A 16,807-nucleotide genomic window follows, 5' to 3' on the forward strand; every position below is an offset into this window, starting at 1 on the left:
CTGGACAGACAACAGTAGCATAATATATTGAAACAGGGACATTCAACTGTGAGAGAAACAAGAATCAGGAGCTCATTGTGAATATGTTAAATTTGCGATCCCCTTAAAATATCTAAGTTGTCAAGTAGTAATTCTGTATAATGGAATAGAGCTCTGAGAAAAAGTGAGGCTAGAGACATACATGTAAGACTTAGCAAAGTAAATACAATATTTTAAGTTCCTTTTTTCTTTCTTTTAACAAACAGAATGGCTACTATGTGCCAGGTACTCTAAGCAATGGCTTTCAATGGTAAACAAATTACAACTGACAATTTATATTTTAGTGAAGAAGATGAAAACTAAGCCAATGTCTAATACAATGTCAGTTAATAAGTATTATGAAGAAAAATAAAAACAGGGTAATGAGATTTTTAAAAAGGAATGTTATGATGAAATAAGCAGAATATGGGACTAAAATATGATTTTCTAGTAAAGTGCACAATTACAGTTTTAGATACTGTGAATACATAGAAGGAAATAAAAGATGGATGAGGGGGTTTTAAATATCTTTCTATGCATTTTTTTTCTTCTTTCCATCATCTTTCACAGGATAATCTTACTCTTGGTCCAGATCCCATTTTCTCGTATTTCACTCTCTCACTTAATGCCACTCTCATCTCTAATCTCCATCACTCTCTCCCTATTAGCTCTAAATTTTCTTTCCCTCTTTCCTCAAACTTCATTGGTCTCATTTATTTAAAAAAAAAAAAAAAAAAAAAAACCCCCCTTGATTCTACCTCAATCCACATCTTTCTTTTCTTCTTCTACTATCAAATTTCCAATTTTTGAATTGCCTTATTACCCATCCAGTTTTTATATCTCCTTATCATCCAATTTGTTCTTTATATTCTGAAATCTGATCTTTATCATGTCTATTCTCATAAAATTTTACTGTCAAAAGGCATCAATGATTTTCTAATCACCATATTTGATGATCTTTGCACTATGGCTCTACACCACTAATCACTCTCTCAGGTCAACATGTATTAGATATAACTCTGTGCCAGACAGTAGATACTAACTAAACATGTAAAAATGAATTAAATAGAGCTCCTCATATCACAAGGCTTATATTCCAGTAAGGCAGGCAGACACATAAACATATATAATACGATGTAATATAAATAGCGGAACTGTATACAAGATATAGAACTAGTATTGACAGAGGAGTGAATTTTTTCCATAAAGACAGATGTTTCAAGAAAAACATAATGCCTTAACAAAGCATTGAAACACGAATAGAAATTCATTGAACAGATAAACTGGAAGAGGGAAAGGATTTTCTAGCCAGAGGAAACAGCATTTACAAAAAAAAATGAAAAATGGTAGTTCAATTTCTAAAATATAAATTGTGAAACTCCTTAGAACAGGAGATGACATGAGGTACGTATAGGGAACTAATTACAAGAGGAACTTGATTTTTACCTTTCAGGTGACTGGCAGCTTCTGATGGTTTTAAATAAGAAAGTGACATGGTGGTCAGATTCATGCTTAGAATGATCATTCTAGTGGCAGTAAGGAGGAAGTAAGGCTGGAGATAGGGATACAAGTAATGGCTACCACAATAAAGAAAATAAAGAATAAAAATAAGACATTACCAACAGGAAAAGGTATAAGATATTTAGAATTATAACTAAAATACAGGAAGCACAGGAGAGAAAGGAATATAGACCCAACTAATGGGTCTCTTAACTGGCTGATGGGTCTTGGATAAAAAGTATCCAAGAGTCTTCAACGTGTTGAGTTTGAGGAAACTGTCAATAAGCCAGGTGGAAATTTCCTTGAAAATAGCAGGTTGTGACATTTAAAAAAAAAAAAAAAGCCACAAATTTTTTGACAGTCTTTACATTGAGAGGTGAGGGCTATGTTCCCTTTCATTATATCTCAGCAGCTTTGCACTACTTTAAGCAATAGAGACAGAGGAAGATGACACTACGTCCCTTCCAAAGTTAAGTCACAGAAGACAACATGGTTTCCACCTTGTTCATTAGAACACTAGTGCTGAAATCCTGAGTAGTCATATAATCTGAGACTGCCATATTGTGAGGAAGCTAAAGTGTGTGGAGAAATCACACGGAGACACTGACAAACAGGCCCAGCTGAGAATCAGCCTTAAGAGTCACTGCAGCCCAGGGATCAGATATGCAGGTGAAGAAGCTTTCATGATTCCACTCCCCCAGTGTTGAGTCACCCTTAGTATTTAAAATCTTCTCTGATGAGGAACCAGGTATTACAGACCAGAAACGAGCCATCCTCACTGTCTGAATTCTGGCCCACAATATCTATGAGCAGAATAAAATAGTTGTTTTATGCACTGAGTTTTGGGAGAAGGAGTGGTTTTGTTATGTTGCTATAACATCTGGGACACAGGCATTTAACACATTTTATTGAAGTAATTAGTATGTAAATGAATATATGAAAAGATAAAGATTAAATTACAAGAAATATCAAATTTTTTAAAATTTTGAGAAAAGATAGAAAAATATTGTTTGGGAAAATGATAAAATAAAGCTAAAAATTACTTATTGATATGTTATCTCCAGAAGATTTCTTACCTAGGGTTTTCTAATGCTAGAGAGGACAGAAGAGAGGACATACAGAATGGGAAAAAAGAAATTATTACCACACCTAAATATTCAGAATTTTCTATAAAAATTAACATAATTATCTCTCTTCAGCAAAAGCAGTAAGAAGTAAACTTGTCATGATTACTCCTAGATACTATTAATAAATAACAACAGTAGTGGATTGAATTATATCCCTCCGAAACTCCCTGAAGCTTGAATTGTGTCCCCCAAGTTTTATGTGTTAGAATCTTAGTATCCACTGTGACTGTTAAGAGGGTGGGAAATCCTATTACGGTAATTGAAAGGTGGAGCTTTAAAGAGATTGGATTGTGGGACCTTGCATAGTGAATGGATTAACAATGGTGGTCAAGGGCATGGTTCTGAGGGCTTGAAAAAGAAGAGCAGAGTCTGTCTTTCTGTCTCTCTGTTCTCTCTGCTTCCACCATCTTGCAGTGTGAGACCCCTGGGTCACTGTTGCCACTACCAGACGGACTTTGGTCTTCCCAGCCTCAGAAACTGTAAGCAATAAATTGTTTTCTTTATAAATCACCCAGTTTCAAATATTTTGTCACAAGCAACATAAATGGACTAATACAGAAGCAGGGTGTTGCTTATAACAAATACTTGAAAATGTGGAAGCAGCTTTGGAACTGGATGTTGAGGAGAGGCTAGAGGAATTTTGGGGAACAGGCTAGAAAAAGCCTAGATGCTGGTGAAAGTTTAGAAGACAAGAAAACCAGGGAAAGTTTTAGAGACTGGTTAAATGGTGGTGAACAGAATGCTTATGGAAATACAGACTGTAAAGACCCTCCTAAGGAGGTCTTAGATAGAATTAAGAAGGAGTTTATCAGAAACTGGGGCAAAGATCACCCTTGCCATAAACTGGCAAGGAATCTGTCCGCATGCAGACAGAATGCTTATGGAAATAATGGAAATACAGACTGTAAAGACCCTCCTAAGGAGGTCTTAGATAGAATTAAGAAGGAGTTTATCAGAAACTGGGGCAAAGATCACCCTTGCCATAAACTGGCAAGGAATCTGTCCGCATGCAGTACATGCCCTAGGACTTTGTGGAAGTTGGAACTTAAGAGTTGTGGACCAGAATGTTTGGCGGAAGAAATTCCTAAGCCACAAAACATTAAGAAAGCTGCTTGGCTACTTGCAACAGCCTACACTGAGTTATGGCAGCAAAGGCATGACATAAAGCCAGAATTTAAAAGGGAGGCAGAGCATAAAGATGTGGAAAATTTGCAGCCTGGCCACGTGGTAGATAAGCAGAGCGCATATTCAGAAGAAAATTTCAATGGTACTAAGAAGATTTACACAAAAGAATGGGATTATCAGAAGGGGAAAAAGGCCCTGAAGGTACTGCAGGAACCTCCGGGACCAACCCTTCCATTTCAGGCCCAGAGGCCTAGGGAGACAGAATTGTCTTGGGGAACAGGCCTGAAGCACCCTCCATGGGCTTGCTGCTCAGGGCCACCTCAAGAAGCTGCTTCCAGCACCAGCATCCCAGCTGCTTTGGCTGGTCCAGCTGTGGGTAAATTGGCCCCAAGTGTGGCTGGATGTGCAGCTTTGGAAAATACAGGCAGAAAGCCTTGGCGGCATCCACATGCTGTTAGGTCTGGAGGCTTGCAGAATACTAGAGCTGTGGAGGCTTGGGAGCCTCCACCCCAATTTCAAAGGATGTATGGAAAAGTCTGGGGGCCCAGGAAGAGATCTGTCACAGGGGCAGAGTCATCACAGACAGCCTTTGCTGAGCAATGCAAAGCAGAAATGGGGTTCAGAGTTGCAGCAGAGAAACCCCAACAGCACCATGCCTAGTGGAGCTGAGAGAGTGGGACCACCATGGAGACCCCAGACCTGTGGAGCTACCAGAGTGGAACACCAGCCTGGGAGAGGTGAAGTATGGCCTGAGACCAGGAAAGCAATAGGAGTGGAGCTGCCCAAAAACTTGGGGACCCAACCCCCACACCAGCATGTAGAGGAGGTCTAACATGGAGTCAAGGTACCTGATTCACCAGCTTTGAGATTTAATGCCTTCCCTGCTGGGTTTCAAACTTGTTTGGGACCTGTTTCTCCTTTCTTTTCACCTATTTCTCCCTTTTGGAACGGGAATATATACCCTATGTTTGTCCCACCATTGTATCTTGGAAATAGATAACTTGTATTGATTTCACAGATGGGACTTTGAACTTTGGACTTTTGAGTTGAAACAAGTTGACTTTGGGGATGAAATGAATTCATTTGCACGTGAAAAGGACATAAGTTTTGGAGGGCCAGGGGCGGAATGTAGTGGATTGAATTATGTTCCTCCAAAACTCCCTGAAGCTTGATTTGTGTCCCCCAAATTTTATGTATTAGAAACAGCCCCCATTGTGACTGTTAAGATGGTGGGAAATCCTATTACGGTAATTGAAAGGTGGAGCCTTAAAGAGATTGTATTGTAGGACCCTGCAGTAGTGAATGGATTAAAAATAGTCGTCAAGGGCACAGTTCTGAGGGCTTTAAAAGAAGAGCAGAGTCTATCTTTCTGTCTCTCTGTTCTCTCTGCTTCCACCATTTTGCAATGTGAGACCCTTGGGTCACTGTTGCCACTACCAGATGGACTTTGGACTTCCCAGCCTCCAAAACTGTAAGCAATAAATTGTTTTCTTTATAAATCACCCAGTTTCAGGTATTTTGTTATAAGCAACACTAACAGACTAATACAATGACTCAGATGATTCTGTAGGAGTCATTGAAAGTTATTCAGAAGAATGTTTCAATTTATTGAATGTGCCCCCCTAAGCAACTAAAAGCTTTTGAGCTAACAGAAATTAGAACTTATTCCACTCCCGTGAGAGGATCTTAAAAGAGAATAAGCCAAAAGACATAAGCCTCTATTTCCAATGAGGAAGATGAAAAAAATCAGAAGCTTGTTTTGACTACTATAAAAGGTAGGCAGGTCAAGAGGCTATAAGAGTAGTATAAAGGGCCTGGGCCATATTCACAGATTGTTTGAATGGAATTTATGATACTACACCTTACTCTTTTGTATCTTTACAATAAGAAAGAATGGGAAATTGTAGAGCTCATCCATGGCGCACTAAGAACCATTAATATGTCATCCACTATTGGCTACACCCATCACAAAGAAGAGAATCCAGAGACCATGACAGAATATAGTTTGCTCTGGGAATAGTTGTAAGAGAAAGGCATGAGTATTTAATGACATTTCTTTCTTTGATTGCAATATTCTATCTGTTCCATACTCCTTTTTTTTTTTTAAGTGCCTAGTTGAAAGAGGTTTGATTCAGCTAAATGCTTGCAAGTGAGCTAAAGAAAATGACCTGGATAAAGTCATCCATAAGTCATTCTGAAACTATAAATAGATAGTACATTATATACAGTGTGTACTGATATTCAGAAACACAATATTTAGGATAAATTAATATCTGCAAAATCTCCCCAAACAGAAAGATATCATTCAAAGAAAAATGGCTAGTATCACAAAGTTCAAGGATCACACAAATTTACCTCCAGGTGTTCCAAGTTATTTGTTCTCTGAACAAGCATATTATCCTTTTGCAAGATGTCCCTGTACTTTGCAGTCAGTTCGTTGTATTGTTTATTGGCTAATTCTAGTTCAGATGAAGAGACACTATTATCTATAACTTTTTGGAGAGCCGCAATCTTGAAAATGGACATTTCCTATGTAAATAAAAACACACTGAGTTATGTTAGTGCATTTTTTTTTTTTTTTTGGTGAAGCACTAACCACTTTTGAGCAGGATAACACAAGATAATACAACTGAAAGCAACACAGTTTCATTTTTTAACCATTTAAAAAGTATATGATTTCCCATGTAAGAGAAAATTTGCAATAATATTAATCTCTTTCATATAAGAAATAATACTTATTTGGAAATTCTAAATCATAATAAAAATAAATATAAAGTGAACCCTTTTATAACTCCTGTCATAGTAAAATGAAATTCAATTAATTTGAGAAAGTATAACAGTAGCAAGAAAATGTATCACTCAGAATATATCTCTGAATGGCTTTTCTAAATTTCATAAGATCAAAATACAACCTGCCTTTTGACAGATGGATGGCAAAATTAGCCTTATCTCAGGTACAGCTTAGCTATTTCTGCTTATTACAATTTACACAGACTAGCTTTGTAACAAAAGAAAACTTTCTGCTCACATGAAGGAAACATTATTTAGGGGAAAACACCTCTCATAGTTATCTATGTTTGTTACTTTATGTCACTTGGTTCATGTTCTACTCACCAACTATAAAACTATAAAAAGTCACTACTCAAAGATACCTTATAATTAACATCAAAAAGAAATGTCTGAACTTTCTCTACAGTAAATTGCTCTGTGATAAGCAAAAACTATATAGAAAAGTAAAATGAAGAGTGATGGAAGCTGATTAAGAAGTGGTGCAAGGAATAATCAAATTTATGAAGTGAGAGAGAAAGAATTTATGCTTATAATTCATTCTGTTTTTTTTTTTTTTTTTAAAGATGACCGGTAAGGGGATCTTAACCCCTGACTTGGTGTTGTCAGCACCACGCTCTCCCAAGTGAGCTAACTGGCCATCCCTATATAGGGATCCGAACCACAGTCTCCCAAGTGAGCCAAGGGCTGGCCATGCTTATAATTCATTCTGAAGTACAAAAATAATTATAACAGTGTTTCAGATCTCATTTTGACAGCTTCTCTTCTCTATCTAAATAAGTACACACTATTTGAGGTTTGGTTTCACTTCTTATGGTGGGGAGAGAGATAGGGGTAGACAGGGTTCTGTTTCCCATCACTTAAAAATATCCCTTTTTCTTGGCTTTCCAACTATTGCAGAAAAGAAAAAAGAAATTCAGGTTGAATGACCAGGTTGGAGAGAAATAAAATACTAGTTGTCTTTTCATTTCTATCTCAAACACTAACTATATTTGTAAAACTCCAAAAAAAGTATATTCTAAAAAATCTAACACAAAACAAGAACATTTCCTATTTCTCAAAATTTCCTTATTATATGTCTGAATAAAAAGAGCTTTCTTTTTTTAACAGGTTTCTTAGTGCACCAGGAATCAGGTTTAAGATCACACTTGAAATAGGTATATTAGCATGAAAATATCACTCATTACTGTCTTTAAAATGGATGGTAAAGAGGCATCAGAGAGAAATAACACATGTCCTCACTCATAAGTGGGAACTAACACATAAACAAATAAAAAAATGAAAGAATCATAAAACAATCATAATAATACACTGAACTTTCAAAAGGAGAGAACAGAACTGAGGTTATCAGAGGTGGGAAAGGGAGTGTGGAAGGGGATAACGGAGAAATTGGTAAAGGGCCATGAAAAACAATTACATTGTATAATGTTGAATATCCTGATTTGAGCATCACATATTGCACACAAGTATTGATATTCAACTGTGTACCACACAAATATGTACAATCAACTATGTTCCTATTAAAAAAAAAATTAATTAATTTTTTAAAAAAGAACTCCACCTTTCAGGTGATGGAAAACCAAAACAGGGATTTTGATCATGGAAATGACATGAAATAAAAACATTTAAAAAATATATTCATTACTATGATGTCTAGTATGAACCAGAATGGGGAGAGATGGTATCGGAGAAGCTGAGAATGAATTATCATATTCCATGTTTGAAAACACAGGAACTTGAAAAAGAGAAACATAAAGAAAAATAGAAGAGAAAAATTCGACAAAAATTGATAAATATTTGATTGTAGTATGCAAGGGAGGGAAAAGTGGGGGAAAAAGCTGAAGAAACGGGAGGATTGAATAACTATTTGATCCATTTAGTTTGCTTAGTACAGACTGAGTAATTTTCCAAAATTTAATTCTATGGGCCTCATATACTCCTGAGTAAGAATTAAAGGCAGTGTAAAGCCATCATCATTAACAAATACTGTTAAAAAGTACGTATGCCAACAAAGGTGGATCAACTGAGTGTACTAATTTAATGTATGAAGAAAAACACTTTTTTAATCATCATAGCACAAAGTATGGCAAATCTCTGAAAGCCTCATTTAAATGTTTTCTCAGCACCATGCCATGCTCCATGTGTTTCCTTCATTTTGTCAAAATGGTTCCTTTTATGTGAACCCTGTCTTCTCCTTTCCACGTACCTAAATAATATTTATTCTTTAAGGCCCATCTTCTCTAAGAAACATTCCCTAACTCCTCAAACACACATTGAACACCCATTCTTCCTTGAACTCCTAGGGCCCTTGCTGAATTAGCCACTTAATTTGCTCTTAATTATGTATGTCAGCAGTACACTATTCACATTTCACAAAATGTATCACACCTACTCCCATTACTCCAAAAAGAGGAATTCTGAACACGTTTAGAAAATGGCTACATCACTGCAATGTGCACACTTACTCAGGGTAATTGCACTGTAAAATATCATTATTAATTAATATCCATTCAGTAATTCAAATAAAATGTTAATTCATTAAAAAAAATGGATGGTAAAGAACTTAAGTTCATTTTTACTTTGAATTCTGTGTTCATATAATCCTACCTAAATTTAGACACATAAACTCAACATTTACATGCTTAAAAATAAGCTATAAGGCTGGATATGAAGCATGGTGCAGAAGAATGTACATGGCATGTAACCTTCCCTGTCTTTGTTTATGTTGGGGGAAAAAAAGCATTAGAAGGATAATCATTTAGTATAGGTGATAGGGCATAATTAAGTGAAAGTCACAGAGATGAAAGGAAGATTTATCTGGTTAAACCTTTCAAATATGTAGCTATTTTATACATTCAAATTAAACAACCAAAAATATTAATCCCTAAAATTGAAAATAAACGAAAAATAAATGAGCCTAACTACATATCAAATGTATAACATAACCACATGAAGAAGAGAATTATTTCTAGTAACAGTAGAATGTTCCTTTGCCTATACATCGTTAGTGAGATGTTTTTTTTTTTCCTAAAAGATGACCGGTAACTTAACCCTTAACTTGGTGCTGCCAGCACCACACTCTCCCAAGAGAGCTAACTGGCCATCCATAAATAGGGATCCAAACCCGTGGCCCTGGTGTTATCAGCACCACAGTCTCCCAAGTGAGCCATAGGCCGGCCCATTAGTGAGATATATTCTAAAGAAAATAAGAACTGTAAGAAAATGTGAAACTATGTTTGGTAGCACTGCTGTTATTGTTAATACCAATACAAGTTATTATTATTTCCAAATGTATATTGTGGGATAAAACAATTATTTTACTATTAATAATCAAGATTCTCTATGTAAGAAAAAGAAATACAAGTACAAAAGATCAAAGAGGGGTAGTAAAAACCCCATATGCTTTACTTACCCCATAATGTTAAATTTGAATTGAAAATAACAATATGAACTCATGGTTTAAATATACACATATTTTCCTAACTTGTCCACTGAAAGGAACTAGTAGCAATGACACACAGTGACCAGTTTTTGGTATCCAAATTATTTACTCCCTAAAAAGAACCAGGGCTCTTTAGATAAAAAGCTAATTCCAAGTCCAAACAGAAAGTATATTAGGTAAGTTTAACACATCTTGTGCCAGAAAACAAACCAAGCTTTGAAGTTCGGTTCAGGGACTCATAGATTCTTGTCAAAAAGAAATAGAGTCAGCTTTAAAGGGCTCCCACTGGCAGAAGTTGAGACAGAAGAATAATGACAACTGAATAACACACAATGAATATTTAAAATTCTGTGAGTCTGTTACACTGTAAGAGAAAGTGGAGGGGGAAAAACAGGAAGAAGGAGAGCACAACAATTCTGTATTCTGAAAACTGGCAATTAAAAGGAAAGAATGAATTATTTATTTATTTATCTTGCTTTTGTAGTAGGAACTATACATCAAGATAACCAAATTGCCTAGGCTAATGAGGGAAAGCTCTTTATTTTACAAAAGAATGCCTGTAAATAAATATAAAAGTATAATGTAACTAGAAAACCATGATTTTTGCAACTCTTAATGAAATAATTAAGTCAGGCAACAATCAGTGGGTACTAAAACTATTAGGAGGACCGAAGAAGAATTTGTTATTTGCATGTTACCAAAATATCACCGAATAGTTAACTCAATCACTCAATAATGGAAGTATATGGCTGTCCTCCCATTAACACGGGGATCAATCACAAAACGGGAAAACCAGACATATTCTCTCTTGAAGTGATGCAATATAAAGTAAAGAGCATTACTTATGAAGTACTCTTGCCAAAAATATTTAACCTGAATCTAATAAGGCTTCAGAGCTAATTTTTAATAAGTACAAGGGGTAGAGGAAGAAGTAAAATGACACACAGAAAAATCAGATAAACCTTTAAACATTTTTTAGAGGAAAACAAAACAAAACAGGGAGATCCTAGATCCTCAATTGAAACATGGGACAAATGAGGAAATGTGAACATAGCCTAGGCATTAGGAATACTAGGGAATTATTGTCAGTTTTGCTGGGTATAATCAAGTTACTGTGGTTATGTAAATTTTAAAAAAGGTTTGGTTTTTAGAGATGCCCACTAATATATTTAGGGGAGAAATGTCTGCAATTTAAATATTCCTACAAACAAGAAGAAGCCCTCACAGCAAATGTTGATAAAAGTTAAATACTAATCCAGGTGATGGGTGTAAATGATGCTATCCTATCTTTTGCATATTTAAATATCTTCACAGAGTCAAAAAAACAAAATAAAAATCAGATGTACCTTAAATCTTTGTAAACATCCAATTTTTTCACAAACTTCATCCTCCATTGATAACAATTCATTCTTTAGTTTCCCATTTTCTTTTCTAAGTTGTCGCTCCATTTCTACTAAGGTTGTATATTGCCTTATGAGTGACTTTTCATTTACTTGCAAGACAGTGATTTTTCTACTATTTTCTGAAAGTGTCTTTTTCATTTCATCTGAATTCATCTGAAGAGTACTGAGCAAATTCTGCACAAAGACACATTGATATTACTTGTTGAATCTAGCTATCCTACTTTATATAATACTGTATACTGATGTTAAAAGTCTTACATTATATTCTTTTACTTTTATAGCATCTTGTTGAATTTGATCCTCAAGTTTTTTCTTTTCCTCTTTTATTGTTTCGGTTTCTGTTTTCCAGATCTCCTTTTCACTGAAAAACAAAACAAAACAAAACAAAAAGACTGTTTAGTAAACCCGATAAAATGATTAAATTTAGGAAGAGCTAACTTTAGATTATGAAAATTTAAAGTTTTCTGAAAACAAGAGACATATAGTTACTCAGTACCTGATAACAAAGAAATTAAAATTACATTCAAAAAGAATTTAGCCTAGAATTAAAATTTTTTGAAAATAAATGCAAGGTAATAAAGTTATTTTATAAAATTAATTTCATTCTTCCCTGATTCATCATTCTAAAGGAATTACAATATAACAATTAAAGCTGAATCTTATAAACATTTTATTGAAAATTGAAAAGAATTACAAAAATAGTCAATATCTCAATCTAATTCTGGAAATCAAGTCTTCACATTCCGACCCTACTCTTAAATTTGAGTGTTAAATACTTGCAATATTGAATACAAACAACATTAGAAATTATTAGACTTACAAAAAGGTGTATAAAGAATGCAAAATTTCACTTACACTGAGGGAATAAGTTTAAGAATACATCTGGTAACTATAATGAACAATAGACTGTATACTTGAAAATTGCTGAGACTAGATTTTAAGTGTTCTCACCACAAAAAAAATAATAATTATGTGAGGTAATACATTATGTCAAATAGCTTAATTTAGCCATTTCACAATGTGTACATATATCAAAACAATTTTTACTTGTCAATTTAAAAAATACATGTAGATAAATTTTTTAAAAAGGTTTATAAGACACTGTTGCCTATACAAGAGACATTCCACAATTGCCTATAATCTGCTTGGCATAAACCACATCACTCTCTTTGCCACTGAATGGTTCAGACTTGAACATGTGACCCAATTCAGGCTAATGAGATCTGAGACAAAATGTGCCAGATGCCTCTGGAAAAAATTTATTTTAAAATAAAAAGTTAGAAAAAAATGTTCCTCTTCTTCAATGGGCATGGCTCCATCTTCCTTGAACTCTTGCGGTTATTTTACAACCATAGTAGAGACAATGACAACCCCTAACTATGACCAATCCTATAACTAGATCAGGGTTTCTTCTTAGATCAGATAACAATCACCCTTAGTGTTTAAATCACCTTTGATTAGGTACTCTAATTCCTACTACAGAAATCATTCTGATATAGATAAGGTGGCAAAGATGAAGAGAAATGTTTTAATGCCCCATGAATATATCTAAATGATGATGAAAGTGATGATGATGAACAATGCTAACAGGTGACATTTACAAAGTGTCCATATGTGCCATGCATTAGTCTGACATGTTCATGTAATAATTCACTTCAGTTTCACAACAATCTTATAAAAAAGGTATTACTATCACAGATAAGGAAACTGAGACACAGAATGATAAAGCAATTTGCTCAAGATCTTATAACTAGCAAATGTTAAAGTCTGGATTAAACCCAGGTAGAACAATCCAAGGATATGGATGGGCTTGTAATCGTGAAGCTACACTGTCTTTCTAAAAACATGTCCTTGATAGCAGTTATGAATATAAAACAGAAAAATAAATGTGGAGGGGAAGAGGCAAGAGGCAACGGCAAAATAAAATATCTAATCTTTTTATGTTACTTTCATTATAAAGAAGAATATATTGCAATTATATTTATAAAGTTTTGCTAATACCTATACCTTAGATATTCTTTATATAATAAGCTTTGTTGATGACGAATTACTGCAAATTTTCTGTTATAGTCTTCAAGAGAATTTTCTAAATTCTTTAACTTCTTTTCTTTATTTTCTAGTTCCTAAAAATTGGTTTAAAAATAGGAATGAACAAAGCATCAAAATACATTTTGAATTCAAAGGTATAAATTATATTCTGACATTACAGAAAAATATATAAAAGAGAAAAACCACCAAATCCATTAACAGCACAGATCATTTCTAATGATATTTCTAATGATATTTTGAACATTTTAGTTTTAGGCATAAAGAATGGAGCAATATGTATAAGAAAGAAATACTATACGACAGGTAAAAACTATTTCTATCACATGATAGTTACAGTAAGCACGAATTATCAGACACAATAGTTACCATAGCACAAACTTTTATCAAACACAATACTTACAAACTCACCGCTAGTTGCTCAGCCACATAGCCTTTTTTCAACATACACTTCCATTATCCTTTCCAATTATTTCATTTTAAAGATGAAAAAATTGAGACTTAAAAAGATTAACTTACTCAACACTGAAAAACTCATTAGCACTACACTCAGGCATTTACCAAGCACATATGCCAGGCTTGATGCCAGATGCTTTCCATATATGCAGATCCAACAGTTGAGGTCGGGTCTGTCTGACTCCAAAGATCTTGCCATTTCCATCACTCTATACTGCCTTAGGATTGAGAGTCCAGGTATTTGTTTTGCCACTTTGGACAGGTTTTCAGGCTCCCATCAGATGCTCTCTAATCTACGACAACACTTCTGATATGTTTTTCATATAAAGATGGAAAACATGAATTGTATCTCAAACAACATAATAATGCCATACTGCCATTACTTGCTGACAGTGTCCCTATATTGGAGGAGAATAAGAGAACTCCTAAAGAATACTAAAATTATAAATGTAAAAGTAATGATATAACATGAATTATAATGTTCTGACAAATAGTTAGGTTTGGATAACATATAAATTCTAATATTCAGAAAAAGATTAATTAGTGTAATTTCCAAATACGAAATTGAGTATTCAATAACCATAATTCAAGCCCATTCACAAACAGATCACCTAGCAGACTGAAACAGTGGTGCTTATAATCAAAAACATATTTTCTTTGATTCTGAACACATTTTTGTAATTATACTCATATTTGTAGTGCATGTGATGTTATGGGAATTCAAATTTCAAATGAAATAATAAAAAGCATGTCTCATTAGGCCATTCACAATGACCAAGATTTAGACAGCAAAACTGAGAAACAAACACCAGTCAAGCAGTATAATAGAATATCCTTTCTAATTTGCTAATGGATTAACTTATACTTTCTAGGGTAAAGGGAAGAAAAAGATAAAAGATAATTTGGCTTAAAAGCTTTTTCTTATGGTTAACACAAAATTATTCCAATCATGATACTAAAAAGCTTTGTTAAGACTTTATTTTCTTTATTTTCTTATCCAACCAGCAATCAATAAAAGTGCTCATCTTATTTATACATTACTTTATAGCAGCTGCTGCTTGTTCTACATGTCAATCATATATTTCATATGAATGACATGCATGTGAAGATATGTGCACATGCTTCTCATGCAGATGAGTCTGATGAACTGCTTTTATTTATAATATACCATGTAACATCAAAATTCATTAGGAATATATCACTGTTAATATTTGGAAAACTTAAGGAAGACTAAATTAAGAAACATACTATCAATGATTTCTATTATTTACATGTAAAATTTTCAGTACCTGTAAGAGATGTATTAAATATTCATTCTGAGAATTAATAATATTGGCACTAGATGGTGCTATCCCATCAGGTAGGTCTACTCCTTTAAAAACAACATTTGATCCTTCTGATTGTCGTAAAAGACTGGTTTCTTTTTCAAGATGATCTATCTGGAAACAAATAATCCAAGGATGAGAATCACATCTCTTACACCCAAAGACAAATGGAAAAGCAGTTACTTATACTTCATGCTTTGTCTAATGAATATTTTTAAAAAACAGATATGTGAATGCCCTTCTAGGAATTAATTAAACCATACCTTAATTTCTATTTAGAAATTCTTAGGTATAAGACTTAGAATTTTTGTTTTTATATTATAGGGCACTTATTTGTCCACTTAATTTTATTTAAAAAATCCAAACAGATTTTTAACGTTGAAAGAATTAATTCAAGGGGCATTTTCTTATAAAGCAGTCTTTCAAAAAATTAGAAGTTTCCTATTAAATTTATGTTGTTATGCTCAGCATTTTCTTTTATTTAATAAAATTCTCACCTTTAAATTTGCTTTTGCCAACTGCTCTGAATAATTTATAGCTTCCTTCCGAGATTCTCTGAGCTCTTGTCTTAATTCTTCATTCCTTCCAGTAAGTTGATCAACTTGGGCTTTCAAATGCAGACTGGCATCAAAGATTCCTTCTGCATTCTTTGATTCTATAGCCTAGTATATTTATATTATATATGGGAAATATGGATGAAAACGGTAAAATCATAGTAAAAAAATCTACCTTTCAATAAAATTGACATTTAACCATTTTTCCTATTCCCATTACCATGCAGAAAAACAAAATACATCAGTTCAATTTCCTATTTACTAATTTATAAAACTTTTAACTTACATTAACAAGCATAGTAATTACTTCATTATAACAATTAACAAACATCTAGTTAATCTTAATAGACTGGTAGAGTAGAAAAATAACTGAACAGGAATAAGATAACTAGGGTTCAAACCTTAACCAGTCTCTTACTAGCTGGGCAAGTAACTTTAATTCTTTAGACCTTAGTTTCCTTGTCTCTAAAGAAGGGGAAATAAGGTTACCTCTGCCCATTTCACAGGGTTTTTGTATAGTCAAAATGAGGTAATTTATATATAAATGGCTTGAAGTTATACAGCACCTGAGTATAAAGCATAAGTAAAGGAATGGAATAGCTACTACATTCAACTAAGTGAATTTTTCAGTGCTTCCTCTCCACACAGTTGAAGCATAAGAGAGTACTTCAAAAAAGTTCATGTAAAGATTCTTATTATCTTTTAATTCTATTTTTCCACGACTTTTTGAAATACCCTTGTACATGATAACAAAGGTAGACACCAGAGAAGGAAAGTCAGAATGAGAAAGATATAAAGGAAATCAACTGGTTCTCATAAATTTTGTCAAATGATTTTCTTGCTTAGTAATTTTTTAACATACCAGTATCACTCTGTCTGCTAACAATTATAGTGTTAAGTATTCAACTATTGATTAAATGTGATTAAAAAAAACCACAATTCAATAAATAAGAATTTTTTCTATTTAAATCAAGCACAAATTTGGGAAACAATATAATATTGTACAGTAAATATGTCTAGATAA

General features: G+C 33.8%; 1 protein-coding gene across 1 annotated transcript in view; it reads right to left on the reverse strand.

Moving 5' to 3' along the window:
* The window catches only part of CEP290 (centrosomal protein 290kDa), a 95,699-nt gene that overhangs the window by 53,050 nt on the left and 25,842 nt on the right, over positions 1–16,807 (reverse strand). The window contains exons 21-26 of the mRNA XM_008568614.1: positions 15,727–15,891; positions 15,194–15,343; positions 12,559–12,650; positions 11,661–11,763; positions 11,346–11,576; positions 6,126–6,299 (exon numbers count right to left, since the gene is read on the reverse strand). Coding sequence (XP_008566836.1) covers positions 6,126–6,299; positions 11,346–11,576; positions 11,661–11,763; positions 12,559–12,650; positions 15,194–15,343; positions 15,727–15,891 — 915 coding nt within the window. The remainder of the gene's footprint in view (positions 1–6,125; positions 6,300–11,345; positions 11,577–11,660; positions 11,764–12,558; positions 12,651–15,193; positions 15,344–15,726; positions 15,892–16,807) is intronic.

This window comes from Galeopterus variegatus, unplaced genomic scaffold (assembly GCF_000696425.1).
Source record: "Galeopterus variegatus unplaced genomic scaffold, G_variegatus-3.0.2 Scaffold425, whole genome shotgun sequence".
Taxonomy (NCBI): Eukaryota; Metazoa; Chordata; class Mammalia; order Dermoptera; family Cynocephalidae; genus Galeopterus; species Galeopterus variegatus.